Below are 22,584 nucleotides of genomic sequence, written 5' to 3'. Positions count from 1 at the left end.
AACAGCCCTGGACCATAAATTATTTGTCCGGAGTACAGACACTGGTAGCAACATGTGTTTCAGTACCTTCCTTTGCCATTCTACCTTAGTACTGAAGACTGCAAAATGGAATAGTAGCCCAGATGTATTACAACATTCTGTAATTTTATTATGGAATCTACTATTTTTTGTGATCTTCTTTTAACCCCAGAGACTGAAATCCATATATTTCCTGAGAATCCTTGCTTTGATTTTTCCAAAGGGAAAGCTTTGAGGTCATGACATTGCAAAGAAAGCTCTGAAAAATGTGCTGCAAAGCAAGAAAACACCAAAAATAGTAACAGGCACTTTATTATCTGTTGAGGCTTACTCATGTGTTTTGGGAAATGCAGTTTGCAGTATTTTGTAGGGTCACCTTTGTCCTACTTCACCTATGCAAAAAGATAATCATAAAGCATTACTACTCTTATTTTGTAAGAGTAGTAATGTTCTCTCATCCTGATCAGCTATGCAAAGGATACAGTAATGGTCCTGTTGTGTTTTCTGAAACTTCTTGGGCAAGACCACTGGTGATGTTAAAACGCAGTTAACTCAGCTCTTCTTTGGGGAGATCAGAAAGGGTCAGAGGTATCAGGTCAGAAAGTGATTAATTTTAAGAAATTAATTATGCCTGTACATTCAAAATAGCTGAAAGTATGCAGAAACTCTGTGCTCAGACTTTACCTTTACTTGTGTAGATATTCTGGATGGTATCATCTAGCCATTGTCTTGATGTGTACAGCTGACATCCCTCTTGCTATTTGTCCCTTTTGAAACAGAGAGATAAGAATTCTTCAGAAACAATGAAGCAATTCAGTTTGGACAAAACGTCAAAGGGATGAGGTACTTTTAAAACAAACCTGTCAGCCTCCATGACTGGAATGGAGAGCGGAATTTTTCAATGACATGGAAAATGAAACAATCCAACAAATCTAACAAAATTGGCCAACAGTTTCCCCAATGTGTAAGAAAGATTGCTTTCAACACAGTCCTTCTCTCCCCACCTGTCAAAACGAAGTTCAGAGTTGGAAGTCTCATATATTTGATGCAGATCCTTAGATAGCTTAAGTCAATCTAACTCCATCCATTCAATCACTTGGAAAAGATCACTTTGTCACAGTTGAGGATCTACCTTCATCCTCCTCCACAAGTGAGCACAGATACAGCTTCCTCTTATCACTTCATATAAAAAAGGTCTCACAAAATGTGTGAATTTCTTTTAACTATGTTAAAGTTCATTTTGTTTAAGTATGCAGTTCTCTTGCCTGAACACAAACAATATGTGCAGCTATAATTTTCCTTGCAACTAATTTGCCTTCCTTGTTGTGAGTGATTAAATGGCTTTGTCACATTTAATTGGCAGAGAAGTAAGCCCCTTTAAATATATGGTAATTGGGCTTTGTATTTCTTTTTTTTTTTTTTTTTTTTGGTCTACCCTCGTTAAAAGTTTAGTTACCTTTCTTGGAGCTGACTTCACAAACACATAAGTACTTCTCTGAGTTGTTTTGTAAAGCACAACTAATTAATACAACTGAGTTAAGTAGGAGAATCACAGCTCATAAATAAAGATAAGAAAATTATAAGAGGCATGACTGATAGGCATGTAATTACCTGCTTGGGAGGCGGCCTGATCTGGAAGAACCAGTAGAGATTTGGGAGGCAGGAAATCCTGTGTCATAATCCTCGTTCCACCCGTGACTTGTGTTGCTGTAGGCAAGTTGCTCTGCCTCTCCTTGCCCAAACAGTAGTCGCTGAATGAGAGTCACGTAAGGATATATTAATGGAATAGACAAAGCAGTTGAAACACTCCAAGTGGGATTTTAGTACTTGTGAATATTAGAATCATAGCATGGTTTGGGTTGGAAAGGTCCTTAAAATCATCAAGTTCCAACCCCTCTGACAAGGCCAGGGACACCTTCCACAAGACCAGGCTGCTCAGAGCCCCATCCAACCTGGCCTTGAGCACTCTCAGGGATGGGGCATCCACAACGTCTCTGGGCAACCTGTTCCAGTGCCTCACTGCCCTCCCAGGAAAGAATTTCTTCCTAATATCTCATCTAAACCTACTATCCTTCAGTTTAAAGCTAACCCTCCTTGCCTTATCACTATATACCCTTGTAAAAACTTCCTCTCCAACTTTGTTGTAGATACTGGAAGGCTGCTAGAAGGTCCCTCAGAGCCTTCTCTCTGGCAGGCTGAACAACCCCAACTCTCTCAGCTTGCCTTCATAGGAGAGGTGCTCCAGCCCTCTTTGTGGCTCTCCTCTGGACTCACTCCAGCAGACTCCCCACACTTACACCGGGGATCCCAGAGCCGAATGTAGCACTCTAGGTGGGGTCTCATGAGAGTGGAATAGAGGGACAGAATTGCTTCCCTTGACCTGCTTGACATGTTTCTTTTGATGCAGCCCAGGATACAATTGGCTTTCTGGGCTGCAACTGCACATTGACAGCTCATGTGCAGCCTTTCATCCACCAACACCTCCAAGTCCTTTTCCCCAGGCTGCTCCATATTAAAGGAGCTGCTCCAAATTTTCTTGCAGCGTTTTCCATACCTTGTTCAGAACTGAGGAAAAGGAGACTCATCACTTTTAAGTGCTTACTCCTTGAAAGATAAACAAATCTGATTTTGTTACTCTAACTGATTGGGATGCAGATAGCAAGAAAGGAATATTCATGGTTAGTTAAATGATCCTGTAGAGAATGTTGCCAAAGAGCTGCTGATAGAACAGAATCAAGATTTTATGTGTCTTTCAACCATGAACAAGAAATTGGCGTCAATCCTCAAAAAAAAAAAAAAAGTCCCAAGTCTCAGTTATTGTCAATTAATAATGAATTAATCCAAAATTTTACTCAAAAGCAATGTTTATAAAAGGATCTTGACTCCTCTTTTGTAACATCTCACTCCTACAATAGACAGAGGAAACAAAATCTGAAGATGGGGAAATCTGAGAGGAAGTAAACTGAAGGTTGAGTCAACACTGTAACCTTGCAGTCAATGGGTAGATGTAAAATCCTGAAATGCACACATCTGCTTCAGTGAGCTTTGTTGATCCCAATCCAGATCATTCATTTAGACAGATAGGGGGAAATTCCAGTCACTTCCACAGCTTTCCTCAATATTCGGACCTTAATGTGTGTGAGGTGTCTTACAAATGCAGTTGGAATATCTGTGTTTTCCCATGTTACAAACTGTAATAGTGACTTGTTTATACTGTCTCACTGAATAACATTTGAAGTTATTTACCTGCCTTGAGTCTGAACAAATCACCCTTCTAATTTGTTGGGATTTAGTATGGGTCTGGTGAGAGGATTCGTACATTACCTCCTTCCAGGAGCCAGTGCACGGGCTTTAGGGCACAGGAAGAGGAGCAAACCTAGGTTCCTCCTAGTACAGTATGTAAATCCTTTCTCTTTTCAGTGTATTTAACTCAGAAGAGATTTTTACCTCCACTCAGTTGATTTAATTAATTCAGGCCAAGTCACCTTGCATACATGCCAGACCACGACACTGTGGCTTCTCTTGCCTCTATACATCTGTAATATCCATTCACAAAAAAGTCTTGAATTTCCTGTTGGGGTGGGTAACTGCACCTTTACAAGGCTGAGAAACAAATAGGTTGACCTTTTTAATACTTTTCTGTTCTGAGTCATTGCTGAGCAAACAAACACTTCAATCGTGAAGAAAAGAAACTAAGAAAATGTCAGAGTGGGACAGAGGAGCTGCATGTTTGTCCATGAGTGCTGAACATGTCAGGAAATGTAGAGAATAAGTGGAGACATCTTTGACCTTCACCTGGGAGGACAAATCAGAGAGGTGCCAGTAAAAAGTCAGGCTAATGAAAGGTATTTTGCCTTTTTTGTTGCAAAATTTTTCTCACGTAGGTACTTCTAAGATAATGACTACAATAATACTGCAGTTGCACCAAATGGAAACCAGCCAGGTCCTAGGTCTGTTTCTGGCAAGTAGCTAAAGCACTTTGTACCTTTGATACTGTTCCATGAAACCAGGAGGATGAATCATGAAAGGGTATTACAGAACATGAAAATATAACAATGAATTGAAACATTTAAGAAAGCTGTTTTCATCAGAAGGCAGGTAAAGAGGTAAAAGGCAGGAGAAATTTGACTGATCTCCGCCTGACAGTTTTGAATAGTTGACTCAGATGAGGCAAGGTTATTTGAATCAGGATCCCAGACAGATTTCAGAGCTCTCCAACAGAAAAGCCCAAAAGCAGAAAGACAAGCATGAATCAAATTTCAAATACTCTGGAAGAAAAAAAAAAAAAAAGAATTAAGAAGCCATACAAGTTGTAACAAATAACATGAGCCAACACAATATCTGGCATCAGGATGGTGGCGTAAGATCTGCCCAGGATTACATCACTCTGCAAGAGCTTGCCAGCAGTAGCAGGTTGCTCACAGCAAGCTCTGAGGGATGACAGCAGCCCTGCCAGTTCAGAGGAATGCTTTGTGCTATACAGCGTGCCAGGGGAACGAATGAGCAAGCCAAAGCAAGGGAGGAAAGAAGGAAGCATTGTTTGGAGAACAAATGGGATATTTGCACTCAGGTGTGCAAGACAGTGACCACTGGTACTCAGAAACATCTCCATTAGTAAAAGGCTGGCAAGAGAAAAAAAAAAAACTTGTTCTTACCCTGGCTAGCTGGCCATCAGTGAGGGGGGTGCACTACCTTAGGGAGAGTGATCTGGCAGAGGCTGAGGCAGGGCTATGGAATAGTTGTAAGGAATCTGACGTCCCTCTTCATGCAACAAGGACTGCAACACTGAAAGGTTTCAAGCAGGAGAGTAATGGTATGTCCATCGATTTTTCCTGTTCATTCTCTCTCAAGGTGAGTTGCTTGCTGAGCTAGTTGTAGGCAAATTTTCAGTCACATTAGTAAGACTCTGACCAGAGATTCCTGGAGGTAAGTATTTAAACTAGGCACTGCAGGTGGCTTTGCAAGCATCTGCAAAGCAAGGAGTGGGTGAGAGGCTGGCATCCAGGGTCTGAACCCCAAACTGGTTAAAGTACAGGATTTTTTTTTTTCCTTTTCCAAAGGAAATTTGCCCTCATTTGTTATGGGTGATTCCCCTTTAGCAAGAAGGCATAAAAACCTGCCATAAGAAAAGTGCTTTTGTCAAGGTTTGTGAGACTACAGAAACAGTGGTGGGCCCAAGCCCTCAGTGATAACAGTCATCCAGAGCTAGGATTGCTTTAGACTTCACAGGACCTCTGGCACTGCTCTATGCAAGAGGTGGCATTTCCTGTATTTCATAGCAGCTGGCCACTCTTGGGGACTGTCAGTAAGCAGCTTCTGCACTTAAGTGGATAAATTATACAAGTCATACCTCCAAACTGTATTCAGCCAACCATGTGTGCATTGCATATCTGACCTATGCAGGCACTGCAGTTTGATGCCCTGTGGCCACACAGAATGGCTCTCCACCCCATGGCACTCAGTTGACCAGACCCGATCTTCATGTATGCTGTGTAGAAAATCCACACATGCTATAAGACAGAGTAAAGGCCTTCATTACACTGCCTCAAGCCTCCAAAATCTTTGTGACGCCCTTGAGTGCAAAGCTCAGCTCACACGATGTTCGTGATTGTGAAAAATAAGAATTTTTCATCCAGTTCTGGAACTTTCACTTTCCAGTGAAAGCCTTGCAAGGCTTTTTTCTGGGGAAGAGTAGTATCATGAGGGGCTGTGAAAACACAACAGATGCCACTTGTCCCACATCATGTCACTTTTCATTAGCTCTAGACTTCTCTTTTTGAGCTAAAGTACATTACTAGAAGAGGCATCACTTCTGTTTGCACCAGCTAACATGGCCTGCGCCCCAAGAATGAAATCTTTGTAGAGAGCTTTTCAAAGACCCACAGTTATTGCAAGTAAAGCAAAATAACACTTTTGGATTTTTTTTCTGACCACATCTGGATGTGGATGTGATCAGCCCTGTGTTCTGTCCTAGTGTTGCCTGAAACAAAACTATTTGTCCCATGAAGCCCTGTCTAAACTTATGCTATTGCAAGTATGACAGTAAACATTTTAAAACACAGTTATTTTAATTTCTGTGACATGCCCTTGGACTCTGTTGCATCAACTGCTGACAGAGTCAAAGACCTGACAGCAGACTGGAGGTGGCGTTTCTTGCCTTTTTTTTTCTTTACTCTTTTTACTATTTTAGTCATCTAGTAATATCAGAGCTGCAAACCAAAGCAGATGTGATTGTCTCAGTTGCCACTGGGACGGAAGTGGCATTGTAAGTAACAGGATCCAGACCACATAGCACTTTAGAAATCCAATTGCAACACGCCAGTATACAAATAATGACAAATAGGAAACCACTGCAGCCTTTCAAGCATCAATGCAGAGCTTTCACCAGGACTATCACCATTGTCAGCTATTTCATTCATACCTCTGAGTACCATCTTACCTAGAGTGTGCTGCAAAAGCTCCTTCTCAAAGCTGCCTGTTCAGCTTTAATGAGAAAAGGAAATGGTAGGCAGAATTAAACTAATTGAGCTATCACAGTTATGGCAACCCTAAGAATGGCTGAATCAATAAGAAGTGAAAAGGTATATTAAGGGCAATGAAGACTTTTAAAAGGAAGAATGCCATTGAGAAGGGCAAGGTTAGAAAATCATCATTAAAGCTAAATATAAAGGTATTAGAAAAGACTCAGTCAGCTTGAAAGACATTATCTTCACAGAATTAAGAATTCTAAACCAGCTTACACAGTTTTCCAGTACAAGTAGTAGTTGTTCTTATCACAGCAGATTTTTCCTGAAATTTTGTGTCAGCATCCACTGTATGTAAATCATCCTGTCTATGGAAAACAGTTCTTTTAACTAAACCATAGGCGTTTTGATATCTAGAGCAATTTTGCCTATCTTTGTATATTTTTAGGTGACTGATGCCTACAGAACATCATCTGTAGGTAAGAGAGTACTTGAATGGCTAATTTATTTCGTATTTGCAGATATAATATTGAGTCTGATTCTGCTAGCAATTCTAATACTGCAGTGTGGAAAAAGCTGGAACGCTCTGATTCTTACCGTATTTTCCAACAAATGCTTTCATTTCAAGGAGCTTTTCAAGAAGCACAATTCTTATGGTTAGTAAAACTGGCAACACTCTTAGAATAGACTTTGATAGTAATCAGATCACTGATTTTGCTGGACTTCTTTGATTATTACATGGTCTTTCATTTATTTATGTAATAACTTACAGGAATTTATTTTTACATGTTATTTTCAAAACTGTAAGTTCAAGTCCTAAGCTTTTTATGTATTTATTAGAACCGGAAATAGTTATAGAGATAAGTAATTCTTCCGTTGAAAGCTTATTGACTGTATTATATAAAGTCCTGTTTCATTTTCCAGTCAAATAATTGGAGTACATGTAAAATACTTTAGAGCCTAATGTTACTAAACAGTACAAAATATCCACAGGGTCCTATTAATGCAAATACTATAATGTGTAATTTTCATTTCTTTTTTTCCCCTCCTCCTTTTTAAAAGTGAATGAAAACCAGACCTGTTCTGACTCCCTAAGACTACATGGTGAGGGTGTTTCGTTCATGTGTATTTCTGAGTATAAAACAGAAGCAAGTTTATTCCATTTTGCATTTCCAAGTGAAAAGTACAGAAAAGTATATTTTGAAGTGCCAAGGGAAATTACTGAAGCAAAGAGTTCAGATGACAATGCTGTGCTTGTCTTGTAAGGAGCACAGGTTACATGCACTGTGCTGACCTCATTGACACGACTGTGTCACATGACAGAAGCTATCCTGTGATTTTAAAATTCATGTTGATTGTATGGTGCAAGCATATCCTACAGTATTCCCATCAAAGTTCCAGTTTCACACTTTTGTCCTCCTCAGGCTACAGCTTCAGAAGGAATCTCACGCCAGAGAGTTGTGCGGAGGAGAGTTAGGTATCTAAAAGATGGATATTTATATCCATACCAGTTGCACTGTGCTTCCTTTAGCACTGATGGTCAGAAAGAGAGTCCTCCAGAGAGCAATTCATCTCACTCCAAGGCAAATGGATGAAGTAGATCAAATGAACTGCTCTCTGGAGACACTTGTTGATGGTTTTTATCTATATAGTGTGTTTTAGGCATCAATTTATGTGGTGAGATGTACCCCAACTTCAGTGTCTACCTTGTTCTGAAAACAGAACCGATCCATTTAAGCTATTTAGGCCTTCACCACATGGAGGTCATGTGCAAAGACTTTGGTGGGATCCCAAGGTTACTGGAAATTTGCAGCTTCCTCAAGACTGCAGAGGTGCCTCTGCAGGGCTCAGCATAAAAGCAAAGAAGCTGATACTCCCACTAGTGTACACCTCCCAGCCATTGCCATAGCCATGGGCTCTGACTGTGCTGCTGTCTCAGGGTACGCTGATAGGGCGTGACAAGGCCACTCCACCAACTCTTTGCCACCTGAAAAATAGCCTTAGGATAATAAAAATAACAGGTATAACAGGTTTTGTTACCTATTTGTGTGAAGACAGCTCACCTAGGCTGTGGTAGAAGCCAGTACCTGAAGTTCAGATTTTGCAGCACCCAGCTACAACAGCTGCTCTTTTCCTTAGCAATTTTCACCAAAATACCATATCTGACACAGCCTCTTCCATGGGGTGCTGACCTAATCAACATTTCCACACTACAGCTTACACTGCCATGGCCACACCTGGAGCTGATACAGGATATGTCTTAAAAGAAGCTCAGACCATGGAAAGGCTACAGGGGCTAGAGATCTGTCTGGAAATGCAATGTGGTGGTAGCAGCTGGGGACAATGTATTGCTGGGGGGAATGACACTGCAGGGCAGCCCTGGAGTGGTGCTCACACCCATGCTCAGCGAGCTGACCATGAGATTTCATTAGCTCCTCTGGCTGCTGGAAAAAATATCCTGTTGTGTGAAAAGGCACAGTCTCAGATTTCTAAGACGCTGGGTCGCTCTGCTCTTTAAATGAGAGTTCTTCACTCTTTTCAGTCTGAACCAATATAGACTTGTGAACAAGGGAATGGTTAATTTTTGAAGGAGAGGTGACACAGGGCAGTACTACTATATCATTTACCTTGATTCGCTACAGCTTTATAATGCCCATTGTGACACTCTTTAAAAATTGACTAAATTCAGATCTCAAGTTCATTTCAATAGCAAGTAAAATGTTTGGCTTGCAAAACATTGCTTTCAGTAGGCTGAATGTGTTTCCGTGCTAGCAGCTTCCAGGAAACTCTTAGGTTACAATTACAAGAAGTCAAAACTGCAGCAGCAGAATTGTTAACTGGAAGTCAGAATTTCCTTTACACCATTCCTTTTATGCTTAGTCCTAAACTAGCTTAAATACTTTGCTTCTTTTCCTTTTCTGTTGTTTTGGTACATTTCTGACTTTTTTTTCTTTTATTTTTTTTTCTATCTGATCTTAACTTCTAATTATTTGTTCTTTGGTTTGGTTCTTTTACCTTATACTGGATTATCTACTTAGAGCAGCATTTTCCAACAATCTTTCTCCTTTTCTCCTTTTAATTTATTATGAATATGTCCAATTCTTAAAAAACAGGTAAAAGACATATTTTATATTCCTTTCCAGGCTTCCTAATTACATAGTCAGTAATCCAAAGAAGAATGTAAGCAGGAAAGCCAGTGATAAGAACAATAAAAACAGAGTTTGTTCTAAGGAACAAAACTGAACTATATTTCACAAACTAAAGTAAGAAAAGAAAAGAAGATAATGGATGGATTCAGTTGGAAGACACAGAGATTTTTCTTAAAATAATAATTTAGACAAAAACTATGAGTGAAGATAACTAGAGCATAGTAGAAAATCTAAAGAAAATGAGGCATGATTTAATAAGTCTCAGCAAATAAGTAATCTAGGGTCAATACTGCAAGACAGATCGTATCCCAAACAGATCTGTGCTCTGCAAACTTACATGACCCCTTTTTTTTAAATTAAGATGCAAGGAGATGACCCTGAGAAAGTGAGAAAGTGAGAAAGGACAGGGCTGGAATGTTGACTGAATGAGCCACAGGGACAGAGGACAGTTTGTTTGATCATATCTGTCTGTTATTTGAACAAAGATCTGAAAGATGATAAGGACTGAAGACACTGCCCAACATATAAGGGATTTCTTTGCAAAGTAAATGTAAAGGTTGTTAAAAGCAGGAGTATTTGTATTTAATGAGACTTTAGTCACTGTTATAGGATTGAGCAACTGTGCTGAGAAATGGAAAAAAAAATTTTGTTAGAAGAAGTGACACACACAAGGCTTTATGTTTGCTTACTTACTATATATGTAAAATATAAAAATAATTTGTTTATATGTCATTTTGCATTACAAATGTAATTACAGACAATTTGTCACTGCTGTAGCCCCTGGAATGTGGCAGTAAATCTGTGGGCCTGTGTCTCCTTACAGCTGCTTTTGTATTTGGAGTATAAGCCATGTTAGCTTCTGAAGGATTTATCAGTTTAGAGGACAGCTGTGAAGTGTTTAGGAGAGAGCCTAAGGACAATATGGCTCCAAAATAAATCTGGGTTTGGCTACTCCAGCTTCTGACATGTGCGACTTTTCTACAAAGAAAAGACAGAGCCTTCCAGGGATCTCCTGCAATTACTTACCCACTCTACACCACAAACTTTGAAGGCTTCCTTCTGTGAATTTTTCTTGTCTAACAGAAAAAAAAAAAAGATAACATGTTGGTGGATGAATGGATGGAATACGTATTTTTAAAAAGCAGCCAAAACATTCCAGCAGAAGCACATTTTTCCATGAGAGAAAAAAAACCAAAACAAAATGTGTTACTCACATTGCTTAATAAGCTTCTGGAAGGCTCTTAGACTTTATTGTTGCTACAGATACTGCTACACAAAACAAGGCAGTTGTAGCTTCCAAACTGACAATAATCCAATCATTTTGTTGACAACTTATTTTGATCACACATACAATTAAAGTTAAATGTAAGGCCTGTTTGGTAGGTTTTGGAGGACAAAGGAGTCACAACTAAGCGATGTAAAACTTCTGTAGCAAGTAAGATCAGTTCTGAAGGTAAATTTCTTTTCTGTTTCTTTGTTTGCTGGGTTATTTTGAAACAATATAAATACATACCTAACAGTACCTCAGGAAAACCTAGAAAATCAAACCTAAAATTACATTTTTCCTTTGACCTTGCAAAGGAAGGCTGACAAATGCTCATGAGCATCCATTCATCATGTTTCATAGGAAAATAGGAGGCAGTGGGCATCTGGAGCTGGTCTGTATTGATTCATTCACAGGGAACCTCCTCCAAGACCACTGTGCCAAACAGGTAAATAAATTCCAACTGCCCTTCTAAGAAATCTGATTTTTATTCCAAGTCACATTGATCATTGGTCACATTTGAAAGGTTTCAAATAATCATTTGAATTATTATTTCGATTAGGAGATGTTGCTTTTAGGTAGTATTGCACCAGGTTATAAATTCCACAGTCTGTTGTATAGTCCAGGATTGATTAGGAAGCATTTATCTTTGTTTCTTGGAAAGACGTCTGCCTTTTGCCCTTTCATTCTAGTACTAGTCATGACAATTTCAGCATTCCATTTTACAATTTTCTTATTTACACCACATCCACAAATTCATTCTTGCAGCTGTTCCTCATGTGATTATTTCTAGTAGTGTCATTGTGGTTCCCCATGTGAATAAGGCTTATTGTTGTGGTATACCATCATAGGCTACAAATATGCAAAAGGAAACTTTCAAACCCTTTAAATATTTTTTTTTGGTTTTGGATATGCATTCTTTTGTTGTTGTTTTGCTTGGCTTTTCTGTTTTGTTTCATTTTTAGATTGTGCTGCAGCGATTTAAAAGTAGCTTAAAAAAGTTTAAAAACTGCTTCCACTGATTTACTTTAAGAAAGTCAACCACAGGCTAGCAAGCAGTTTCAAAATCTGCCAAACCAAATCTTTAGCCAGTATAAATTAGGAATTGTGCAGTTATTTTTAACAGCTGCATATTGTAAAAAATTATAAATATCTATACAATAAAATACTCTATAATAATTTCAATTCTATGACAGTATATTACATTTATTTGTGACAGTATAACTGCCATGATTATTATAAATGACAGCCAGAGGAGCTGATAAGGAAGAAAGCATAGGACTAAAGCCTAGTATTTTAAGGTATATATTTATACCAGAGAAACAAGCTTCTAAATACACCACTATAATGGATACTGCTCAAGCGTGCACTACATCAAAAAAAAAAAAAAAAAAAATCTGTTTTCCTTTTCTTGTGAACAGCATATGGTGAAAACTGTTCCCCGGTGCCAGCAAGGATTTCTGCTGTACCATTACTTAGCCATGGAGGTACAAACTATGAGCTTTAGGACTCATATATAGAGCAAACAATCACTGCTTTGCTTTGCTGAATACAGCCCATGTCCTATTATTTATTTCCCAGCTTGTGTCTTGGAACTGTACCTAATCTGACCTTGAAACAAAGAATGCTTATACAAAGTCTTTGTGTATGAAGAAGTTACCTACTCAGAATGAAAGAAAAAAAGCGATTTATGTCTGGTTAAGGGTATGAGCAGGCAAGTCAATGATGGAGGATTTGTGGTCATACAGACTACTTTGAATTACAGTGTCTGCAGGAGACTTTGTCAGTACTTTAAAGTTTTAAGGGGTTATCAGCCATCTCCTCTATGCTTCTCTCCATTTAAAGAGTCACAAGTATTAACACTACAAGAAATCTATTACTGATTTGAGTAGTAACGCACGTAGTCTCATAATAATAAGTATTGCACATGAACACTGATGAAGTACCAGAATAATTCTGCAGTTTTAATGGAAACATCTTTGAACAACATCAAGAAAGACTGATTACAGATAAGAAATCTGGGAATCAGCATATGGTCTGGCTTAGCTGGAAAGCTCCATCCCTATTGAGCACAGAAATCCTCTTCTAAAGGCTACAACAATCCTTAGGCTGATGACAAAAGAAAGATGTGTCCTATGGTTTGCACTTAAGCAGCTGCTGGTGGTCATGGCATGACATGAAGCATGTCTTAAAAGTGCACAGAAATCCTAAACAGCAGTTCAGAGAAAGCTGTGAAGGTAAAAATAAACATTTTAAATCCTGAGAGTTAAACTCTAAATCATTTAAAAATCTGAGTTTATTGGTACAAAACCTCATGCATCTATTTTTACTTTTGTTAAATGTAGCCTTTATTATCCTGGTCCAACACAGACTACCTGAACTGAGATTAGACCAACCAAAATAATCTAAACCAAAATAAGAGTACCCACTCAGAAGCCACTCCTGCATTTATCTCCTAACAGGTCTAAAATCACACAGTTGTCATACTCCATTCAAAATATAAAGAAATGATGTTGAATTGTGTTCATAGTACATGACTAACTCCCCCAAAAATGCTAGTAATACTCATGGGTAAATTCTTACAACTAATGTTGAAGAGGGAATACTATCCCAGGAGTCTGAATTTAAATGATTAATTGACTGATAAACTGAAGGAAGTGTCATAATGGTCTTATGAGTCAGTGGAAAAGACAGGAAGTGACTTACTCTGTATCCTCATCAACTTGCATGGGAATTTATTTACATAGAACTATAGTTAATCCTAGTTGGAGTTTAGACAGGGCATGGGAGGTAACATCACCTCTGCTTTTAAGAAAAAAAGAATCTACATTTTTGCTGTGCATCAGTGCAGGGAGAGATGTAGTTGCTTATATTAATTCTGTAACACCTCTGCTGAACATGAGACATATAACTGGAAAAATGAGCTTTTAAAACTGCACGTGAACGGGTAGATAGATCATAGAGTATTTACTTGGTCCTTCCTCAAGTTTCTGTTGGCGGGGTTACAATAACTAAGCCTAAAACACAGTTACACTGAAACTAATTACATCATTCTGCAAAGCAGGTAATGGAAGTTACTGAGAAATTTCCACTAAATGCTTCTTCCCTTCACCACGTGATATACCCAGGTTTCCAGGTAAGGAATAAACCAGAATATTTTTTTGCATTTTCATTTATGAGCATCAGAAACACACATACATGAACATTCTTTTTTTGAGTAATACAATCAAAGGAAACTAATTTACAGTGTATCTGCTCAGTGGAAATACATATTTATTCTACCTTACACTAAGTAGCTTTTTCAGGTGTTTGAATTTAAGATGAACTTTGTAGACCTGGGGACACATCTGACAAAAAATGGTGTTAAGAAGGCATATTATGGATTTTTCTGGGGTGGATCAGTGTCATATAATCAAAGTAATTTGTAAATGTTTGTACATTTCTGTACATAAACGTTGGCACACTCATTTTCCAATGGGAGCGGGAGGAAGAACTAAAAGCTGCTATTCAGAAATATCTGTGTGGACTGCTTGTATAATACGTAGAAGGATAAATTAGCTGCATCTGGGAAAAAGTCAGTCTTAGCCAGATGCAGAAAAAGCACTCCATTATTTCTTTCAGGCTTTGGGAGAATTTTAAAAAGGAGCTCAAATGAACCTACTCCAGCACATCATTGAATGGGTTAGTATGTTTGAAGACACTAAGAAAGCTATCTATTGGCAGTATTGTTTTACTTTAACTTTTACAAGTATACAGAACTAATAACTCAAATTACTCATAAAATGCTTTTATGTTTTTATGCTTCTGCCTTTCAGACCACAAAAAAAGAGAGCATCTTCTCTGGATTTTAAGATCTATTTATAAGTTGTTTATTATTTGCAAAACCTCCAGTCTGTCTGCATATCTAATGTTTAGTGAGTACTCCCTTGCTTCCTCTGCTCTTTTAGCACTTCCTCTGGCTGTATCATAGAATATGACGAGTTGGAACGGACTCATCAGGAAGAGTCCAACTCCTGGCCCTATGCAGGACACCCCAAGACTCACACAATGTGCCAGAGAGCATTGCCCAAATGCTTCTTGAACTCTGTCACGCTTGGTACTGTGACCACTTCTCTGAGGAGCCTGTTCCAGTGCTCAACCATTTTCTGGATGAAAAACCTTTCCTGATATCCAACCTAAACCTCCCCCAACTCAGCTTCATGCCGCTTCTGTGAGTCCTGTCACTAGGCACCAGAGTGAAGACATGGGTACTTTTGATGGCCATTATCCCATCAGTTCTTTTCCCAGATGCAGGGATTTGCAGGCCAGAAAGGTTACGATGATCACTGAGCTTGACCTCCATAGCAACATACGCCAAGAAATTTTATAATGTTAACTCTGCTTTGAGTTACGTAGCCTGAAGGATGACTTAGAGCCCAGGATTTAGAAAAGCTATTGAATCTTAATTTAGCAATTGGGAAATAGAGTGTAGTGGGTCCTTAGGGATATTATACCAAATAAAGGATATTATACCAAATAACTCCTCTTGTGTCTAAAAGAAAAGGATCCTGTGCATATTCTAAATGAGTATAATTTCCCCTGCCATTTATTGGTTTTCACTGTCATCTTACCTGACAGATTAAAGAAACTTTTAATATTTCAAATTCCCTTGCAAATTCTAGCACATTACGATCAAGGTTTTGTATAAGCTGAACAGATGCTCCTTCATTCTCTCACTGCTAGGCAGATTTCCTGGCTTTTCCAGTTTGTCAATTACCTGTGTTAAAATGAAATATCACTATTCAGTAAAAGTTCAAGGAATGACATATATGATAACATCATTGATACTTAATATTCCTTTGTTTTTAAATGAAAAGTTTGTACCATAAGCATGAATCTTTTTGAGTTGTTCATAACCACACTGTAACACCTCTCTAATTTGACTTTAAAATATTCTTTGTACTTAGATGCCTTTCCTCCCTATAAATGTTTATGGCTGCATCTATGTTATTAGCGATTATTTCATGTTTTCTTTACCTAAGTTAATAAATATTTTTAATAGGATTGGGATAAAACCAAATCCTTGATGTACTTTGCTAAAGAGGTCTCCAATCAATGATGATTTTCAAGGTACAATTACTTTTCAGATCTGCACGGTAATTACTGTCATGCTATTTTAGCTCCAACCCCCTCTGTTTTACATTTCTAATAGACAACAAATCAGTTTCTCTTCTTCATTTCTGGAACAAACACAGGTTGATTATTACCATGAATGATTTAGAATCCCACAGAATTTTGTGACATGACTTAGTTGGTCCTGAAAATTTAAATGTTTTTACCTTTACCAGTTGCTATTTAGCATCCTTACTAAGTACTGATTGAATAAAACATTTGCAATTATATCTAGAAAGCATTACTGCACTATCCAGGTTTCTATTAAAAAAATAAATGCTTTTATACATCAGTATTGTTATTGGAAGTTGTGTATGTCGAAGTAGCAGGGAAACTGTGCCACTGTCTAGATTTTTTCCTTTCTTGATCCTGAAATTTTAAAAAATGTATTCCCCTTGTCCTGTAGGTAATGAGTCAAGACTTTTCATTCATATATTTAGCTACTATGAATTATTCTTATTGTTTCACGACTGTAATTTACCTTTCTTGCTTATCAGCTCACCCACTTTTCCTTTTCTCACTTTCACAAAATTGTCACTTTTTTTTTCTTTCTTTAACTGAATGCATTTAGCTGAAAAGAAACTTTGATGATTGTCATAATATCATATTTTGGGTATCCTGTACAGTTTTCTTAAATAAACTATTTACCTATTTGATGTATTTTTCCTACATATCTCTATCTAAACAGGTGTCATTTAGAGTTTTTTTCAGACTTGGAACACTGTCCCCTTTGCAGTAAAGTGCATATATATGGGAAATATTTATAGATAGCAAATATAGTTAAATTATTCCATTTTACATTCAAGTAACCATAACATCAGTAGACTAGACTATTTTTATTTTGGTCAGAATTGTCAGAATTCAAAGCACCTGAGAGCTCTGAAAATAACATATGATTTTATTTTAGAAAAAAATCATCAATTATTTAGATAAAATCTAGGGCATGTTTACTTGTGGAGGTTTGAGATCTAGACATATCCCACAGACTAAGATACAAAAATTAAAAAGAAGATCCTAAGATAGCTCATTCCAGCTAGATATCTACATAGCTGCTCATCCAGCTCTGTATTCAGATACTGTCTCACCCTTACTCAATTTTCTGATTTATCAGCCTAAACATTGACTCATAAACACATCGGATCTTGGATTTGTGAAATCAGAAATTCTAGTGATCTTTAACGGGCCTGATAAGTCACCCTCTCTGCACATTTTCTTTCCTAAAGAAGGAATAAACCAATACGAACACTCCAGTTGTGACAGACATCCTACTAAAAACCCATAGCTCGTGCATTTGAATAAGTGAGCCTTTGATGCAGGTCTGCAAAGTATCTGCAGAAGAGATCCTTCGCCAACAAAAACTCCGTGTGAGCTACAAATTTGTGTGTGCGAACATTTTTCATCCTCTGTCTTTCTGAAGGAATTACCTCAATTATTTGGAATCTTATTAGTTACAGATGTGTCTGTGGAGCATCCAAAAAAGTAGGCCTTTATCCAGCATTCATTTCTTGAGTACGTATCCTCAGACGCAAGCACTCTGTGCTATTTTTTTCCACCTGAAAGGCCCTCTATCCCTTGTCCACAGCACTCAGTTGCTCCCTCCATCAGTGGTAAGCTGTATATTCAGTGTAGAGAAGTGTTGTGAGTTTATATAAAAAGGTGCTTAAGAAGATAAAGGTGTGCAAGCCCTAATGCTCTCAAATGCTCCAAGCATTTAAACGTGTCTAATGCCTGCACACCTTCCAGCACTGCTGCTAGCCAGGCTCTCAGCAGGAATTCACAGTAATTAAGCAAGCTAGAGGCACCATCGCTTTTACAGAACCACAGAATCAAACGCTCAGGGTTGGAAAAGACGTCTGGATATCATCTACTCCAACCCCTAGGGTTGGACCAACCCCAGGGTCACTTAGAGCAGGTTACACAGCAATGCGTCCAGGTGGGTTTTCAGTGTCTCCAGAGAGGGAGAATCCATGCTCTCCTTGGGTAGCCTGTTCCAGTGCTCTGCCAACCTCAGTGAAAAGAAGTTCTTCCTCATCTTGAGGTGAACTTCTTCTGTTTTAGTTTATGGCCATTGCTCCTTGTCCTGTCACTGAGCACCACTGAAAAGAGTCTGGCACCATCCCTTTGACATATTAATATGACATATTTATATGCATTGATGAGATTCCCTCTTAGTCTTCTCTTCTCCAGACTAAACAGGCTCAGCTCCCCACAGTCTCTCCTCCTTAGAGAGATGCTCCAGACCCCTCATCACCTTTGTGGCCCTTACTCGACCGAATACACATGTGCAACTTTGCCTACAAATAGAAACTATTCATGAGGATAAAGTACAAAGGAAAACCTCAGAGATAAAGTTGGATGCATGAGCAGTGCATGCACTTGTTCCACACTGTGGGTGCCGCAGCTTCAGCACCCATTATCCAAGTTTTTGGACCCTCTCACTTATACAGCCCCACATATGTGTGGGGTATGTCTAAAGGCACAGAACCACAGGGTGGGTAAGGTTGGAAGGGACCACAGTGGGTCATCTGGTCCAACATCCCTTTTCAAGTAGGTCATCCCAGACCACACGGCACAGGATTGTGTCCAGATGGTTCTTGAACATCTCCAGTGAGGGAGACTCCACAACCTCTCTAGGCAATCTGTTCCAGTGCATGGTCACCCACACAGTAAAGAAGTTCTTCCTCATGTTCAGGAACTCTCTGTCCAACAGTTTCTGCCTCCTCTTTCTTGTCCTATTTCTGAGAAGAGCCTGGATCCATCCTCTTGGTACCCTCCCTTCAGATACTTGTACACATTGATGAGCTACCCTCTCAGTCGTCTCCTCTCGAGGCTGAATAGGCCCAGTTCCCTTGCCCTTTCCGAATAAGAGAGATGTTCCAGTCCCTTAATCACGTTTGTTGCCCTCCACAGGACTCGCTCCGGGGGCTCCATGTCTCTCTTGCACTGAAGAGCCCAGAGCTGGACACAGCACTCCAGATGTGGCCTCTCTAGGGCTGAGCAGAGGGGGCAGGGTCTCCCTGGTGCAGGTACAAACAGGAGCAGCAGCCGCCAGTTCAAAACCCAGGCAAGCGACCCAAAATCTGCCGCGGCCGCCGCTCCCCGCCGGGGGCGGGCCCGCTCGGCAATGGGTGGGAACTTCCGGCTCCTGCCGGCCCCGCCCCCGCCGCGGCCCTGGGTCCGCGCTGAGCCAATGAGGGCGCGGAGCCGCAGCCGGGCAGGTAACCGGGCGCCCAATCAGAGCGCCGCTGCGGGAACAGGTGGGCAGGGCGAAGCCCCGCCCCCCGCCCCGCTGTTGGCCGCGCCAATCCGGGCAGGGAAGGAGGCAGGGAAGGAGGCAGGGAAGGAGGCAGGGAAGGAGGCAGGGAAGGAGGGAGGGGCTGCCCGCGGCTCCCGGCGGGGCTGCGCTCCCTGCCCGGCCCCCGACGGCCGCCCCCGGCTGTCCGTCCGACCGTCCCTCCGGCGGCCGCGCCGGGAGGGCACCGGGCGGCCCCGCGCCGAGGGAGGGAAGGAAGGAGGGAGCCGGCGGGAGCGGAGGCAGCAGCAGCAGCAGCAGCAGCAGCCATGGCACTCGTGGCCCCGGAGACTCGGAAGTTCACGCGGGCGCTGAGCAAGCCCGGCACGGCGGCCGAGCTGCGGCAGAGCGTCTCCGAGGTGGTGCGCGGCTCCGTCCTGCTGGTGAGTGCGGCGGCGGCCCGGGCGAGGCTCCGGCCGGGGCCTCTTGGGACTGCGGCGGTGTTCCCGGCGGGGGAGACGGGCCCTTCGATCCCTCCCGGGATGTCGCGGCGGCGGTGCGGGCTTTGATCCCTCCCGGGCTTTGCGGCTCCTCGGCCGCTCCGGCGGGGCGAGGTGCGGGAGCAGCCGCAGGCGGAGCGGGCACGCTCCCGGCCGCCAAGGGAGCGCGCCGCCGTGGGATGCGGCGCCCGGCGGGCACGGCTGGGCGCTCCCGCCCCATCCCTGCAAACTTCACCTGTGGAGCGAGCGGGCGCAGCTGGCGCCCGGCCTGACGCGACCGAAGCGCTTTCATGTGTGCCGAAGTAGCGGCGCAAAAGAGATTTTTCATCTCGTTGCTCTCTACTCTCTTTACAACTAGGACGCAGTTTTTTTGTTGTGTCGTGTAGAATGGAAGATGAGTGCTGGCAAGTGTAGCAGGAATGTTTCAGTGTGTTGTTTATCCCTGCTGGCTGTACCGTGCTAGCTCATGGCAGTTGCTTTTTCAGCGCACAGTTCAGCGCGTTCATCTGATTTGAACTGCTGAAAGTAAATTTGTGTTAAGGCGTTTAGTCTACAGAAAAGAAGACTGAGAGGGGATGTCATCAGTGCCTATAAGTATCTCAAAGGCAGGTGTCAAGAGGATGGTGCCAGATTCTGTTCAGTGGTGCCCAGCAGTAGGACGAGGAGCAATGGCCATAAACTAAAACAGAAGAAGTTCACCTTAAGAGGAGGAAGAACTTCTTTTCGTTGAGGTTGGCAGAGCACTGGAACAGGCTACCCAGGGGGTCGTGGATTCTCCCTCTCTGGAGACACTGAAAACCCACCTGGACGCATTGCTGTGTAACCTGCTCTAAGTGACCCTGCCTTGGCTGGGAGGTTGGACTGGATGATCTCCAGAGGTCCCTTCCAACACTTAACAGTTCGTGTGATTCTGTTAGATGCTGAACTGAGGCATCTGGGACAGAGGGAGAGAAAGGTATGGTTTTTTGGCCTGTTTGTCTGCAGGTGGTGACATCTTAAACAGCCTCAGCAAGACTTTTCTGAGCTTCTCTCCTGGGGCTCTTATTCATGGTATGCATTTGTTTGCCTTGTGGTTTTGTTATCTCCTAGGGGAATGCTTCAGTAAGCACTTAACCCTGTATAAGTAAATTGGTTTTGGTGCTGGGGTTCCCGATCCTGGAAGCTGATCTGTCATTTGTTTTTTGCTCTTGCTAATCCTATAAATATGGTCTTGTCTACTTTTTTAAACTGCCCTTCGGGACACTGTCTTCTTATAGCTATGTGTTGAGAGAGTGACAAATGCTGTAGCTGTGATTGAAAGACTAATACCTCTCTTTAATAAAACAAAGGCTCTAAAATTAAATTGCTGTTTACTTAAGTATGGGTGATGGAATTTATAAAAACCTAATATGCATAGTTTTGGGTCCACCTGGATGCTGACAGCTTTCCGCAAGGTGCTAGCACATGCATATGTAATAAACATCTGGAATGTATTAGCAGTTGTCTAGGGATCAATTATTTCTTGGGAAGAGTGGAAGAAGAATATATGTGTATATATATATATATATTTTAAAATGTTTTTTGTACTGAGGGATCATGAGAGAGACAGATATTTTCGTGACACAAATGTTTCTTTTGCAGTAGTTGGCAACCTTGCCATTCCCTTCTCTACCTTGAGAAACCTTTTCCTTAGTTCACTTATGACTAGTATCATTGGGATGAGTTGGAAAATATTTATATGATTCTTTAATTAGCTCAAATACATAATAGGGTGATAGGCACTGACATCCCAGGTATTTTTGCCACAACAGCACATTCTGTAGAATTTTATGGCGAATAAAGAAGTGATGGTATAAAGTGGTGTACTGGCTTGATCTTATTCTGGATAAGGTTTTCATCAGTATTTTAGAAAGCAAAATTAGCGGCTTACCATTCATAGTGACTTAACATTCATGTCAGATTTGTGATCCTTTTCTGTTAGCTTGATGCATGAAGCAAAATCCCCATTTGTCTTGTATACAGTCTAGTGCTGAAGTTCACCTTTCAGTTTCAGAAATATTTTGACCCTGCTGATATGTCTCTTTTACTGTCATGAATACTGTTCATTTTATCACTGAACTTCAATGTTCCTGCACACACACTGTTTAAATAATGAAATAAAAGGCTAGTAACTGGAGGTTTACATTTACATTCTACATATTCTTCCTTCTGTTAATGTACTGTAACTCTTTTTGTTGAATATTGTGATGTTTGGAATGAAATTGTATTTTTTTAAAGGAGGACTTTAGGTGGGATAGTATTGTTCTTTGCTATAAGTTTGAAAGGTTGACCTGTTTCTTAGCTGTTGGAATTTCTGGGCTTTGTTATCTGGAAAATCTCTTGGGCTGACCTGGTGAAAATAGGAGTCTTAGAAGTATTATAATAGTGGAATACTCTATTCAGATGTGTGGCTTTAAAGTAAAGAAGACCCACTTCTTTTCCAAAGCTGCCTCTCAAAGCTCTTCTACAGAGCATCTTCTCCAAGATTTTTTGAACTGGCTTATCAACAAAGTGTCTTGCTTAAGACATAGTTCAGCATTGGTAACTAATGTGCTCTTTCTGTGATCACTTGCTCGTGAACAAGTGCTGAGGTTTTCCAGTACTGAAAGACTACTGAAGGTGGTCTTCCATTAACTAGGCTTGCAGTGTATAATCTGGAGGTAGGAAAGAATTCAAACTACTAGTTCATGGTGGATGATCTGTCCAGATCTGCACAACTAAAAATCGCTTCTGAATGTACATCTCTACAGTGGAATGTACTGAGCAGTGATACAAATCATCCAGTCGT

The 22,584-nt window shown here is 40.7% G+C and overlaps 1 protein-coding gene and 1 long non-coding RNA gene across 8 annotated transcripts in view; one reads left to right on the top strand and one right to left on the bottom strand.

Annotated features, from left to right (window-relative positions):
- Window positions 1–421: 421 nt before the first annotated feature.
- Window positions 422–19,075, bottom strand: LOC126648962 (uncharacterized). Of its 3 annotated transcripts, none has more exons than XR_007630944.1 (4): window positions 15,506–19,075; window positions 10,658–10,707; window positions 1,630–1,769; window positions 422–785 (listed from the first exon to the last, which is right to left on the bottom strand). It is a non-coding gene; the product is annotated as an uncharacterized LOC126648962 (long non-coding RNA). The 3 variants fall into 3 exon arrangements; XR_007630946.1 differs by having other exon boundaries at window positions 17,471–19,075; XR_007630945.1 differs by lacking the exon at window positions 422–785 and adding an exon at window positions 884–1,022.
- A 334-nt stretch (window positions 19,076–19,409) lies between these two features.
- DOCK9 (dedicator of cytokinesis 9) overlaps window positions 19,410–22,584 on the top strand; it is a 114,514-nt gene continuing 111,339 nt past the window's right edge. For all 5 annotated transcript variants that reach the window (XM_050332691.1, XM_050332689.1, XM_050332699.1 and 2 more), the window contains exon 1: window positions 19,410–19,721. In XM_050332691.1, coding sequence (XP_050188648.1) covers window positions 19,608–19,721 — 114 coding nt within the window. In that variant the 5' untranslated portion in view covers window positions 19,410–19,607. The remainder of the gene's footprint in view (window positions 19,722–22,584) is intronic.

Source organism: Myiozetetes cayanensis, unplaced genomic scaffold (genome assembly GCF_022539395.1).
Source record: "Myiozetetes cayanensis isolate MyiCay16 unplaced genomic scaffold, myiCay2020 scf5-8, whole genome shotgun sequence".
Lineage (NCBI taxonomy): Eukaryota > Metazoa > Chordata > Aves > Passeriformes > Tyrannidae > Myiozetetes > Myiozetetes cayanensis.
The sequence above is the reverse complement of the archived record's forward strand: the minus strand, read 5'-3'. Positions and strand labels throughout refer to the sequence as shown.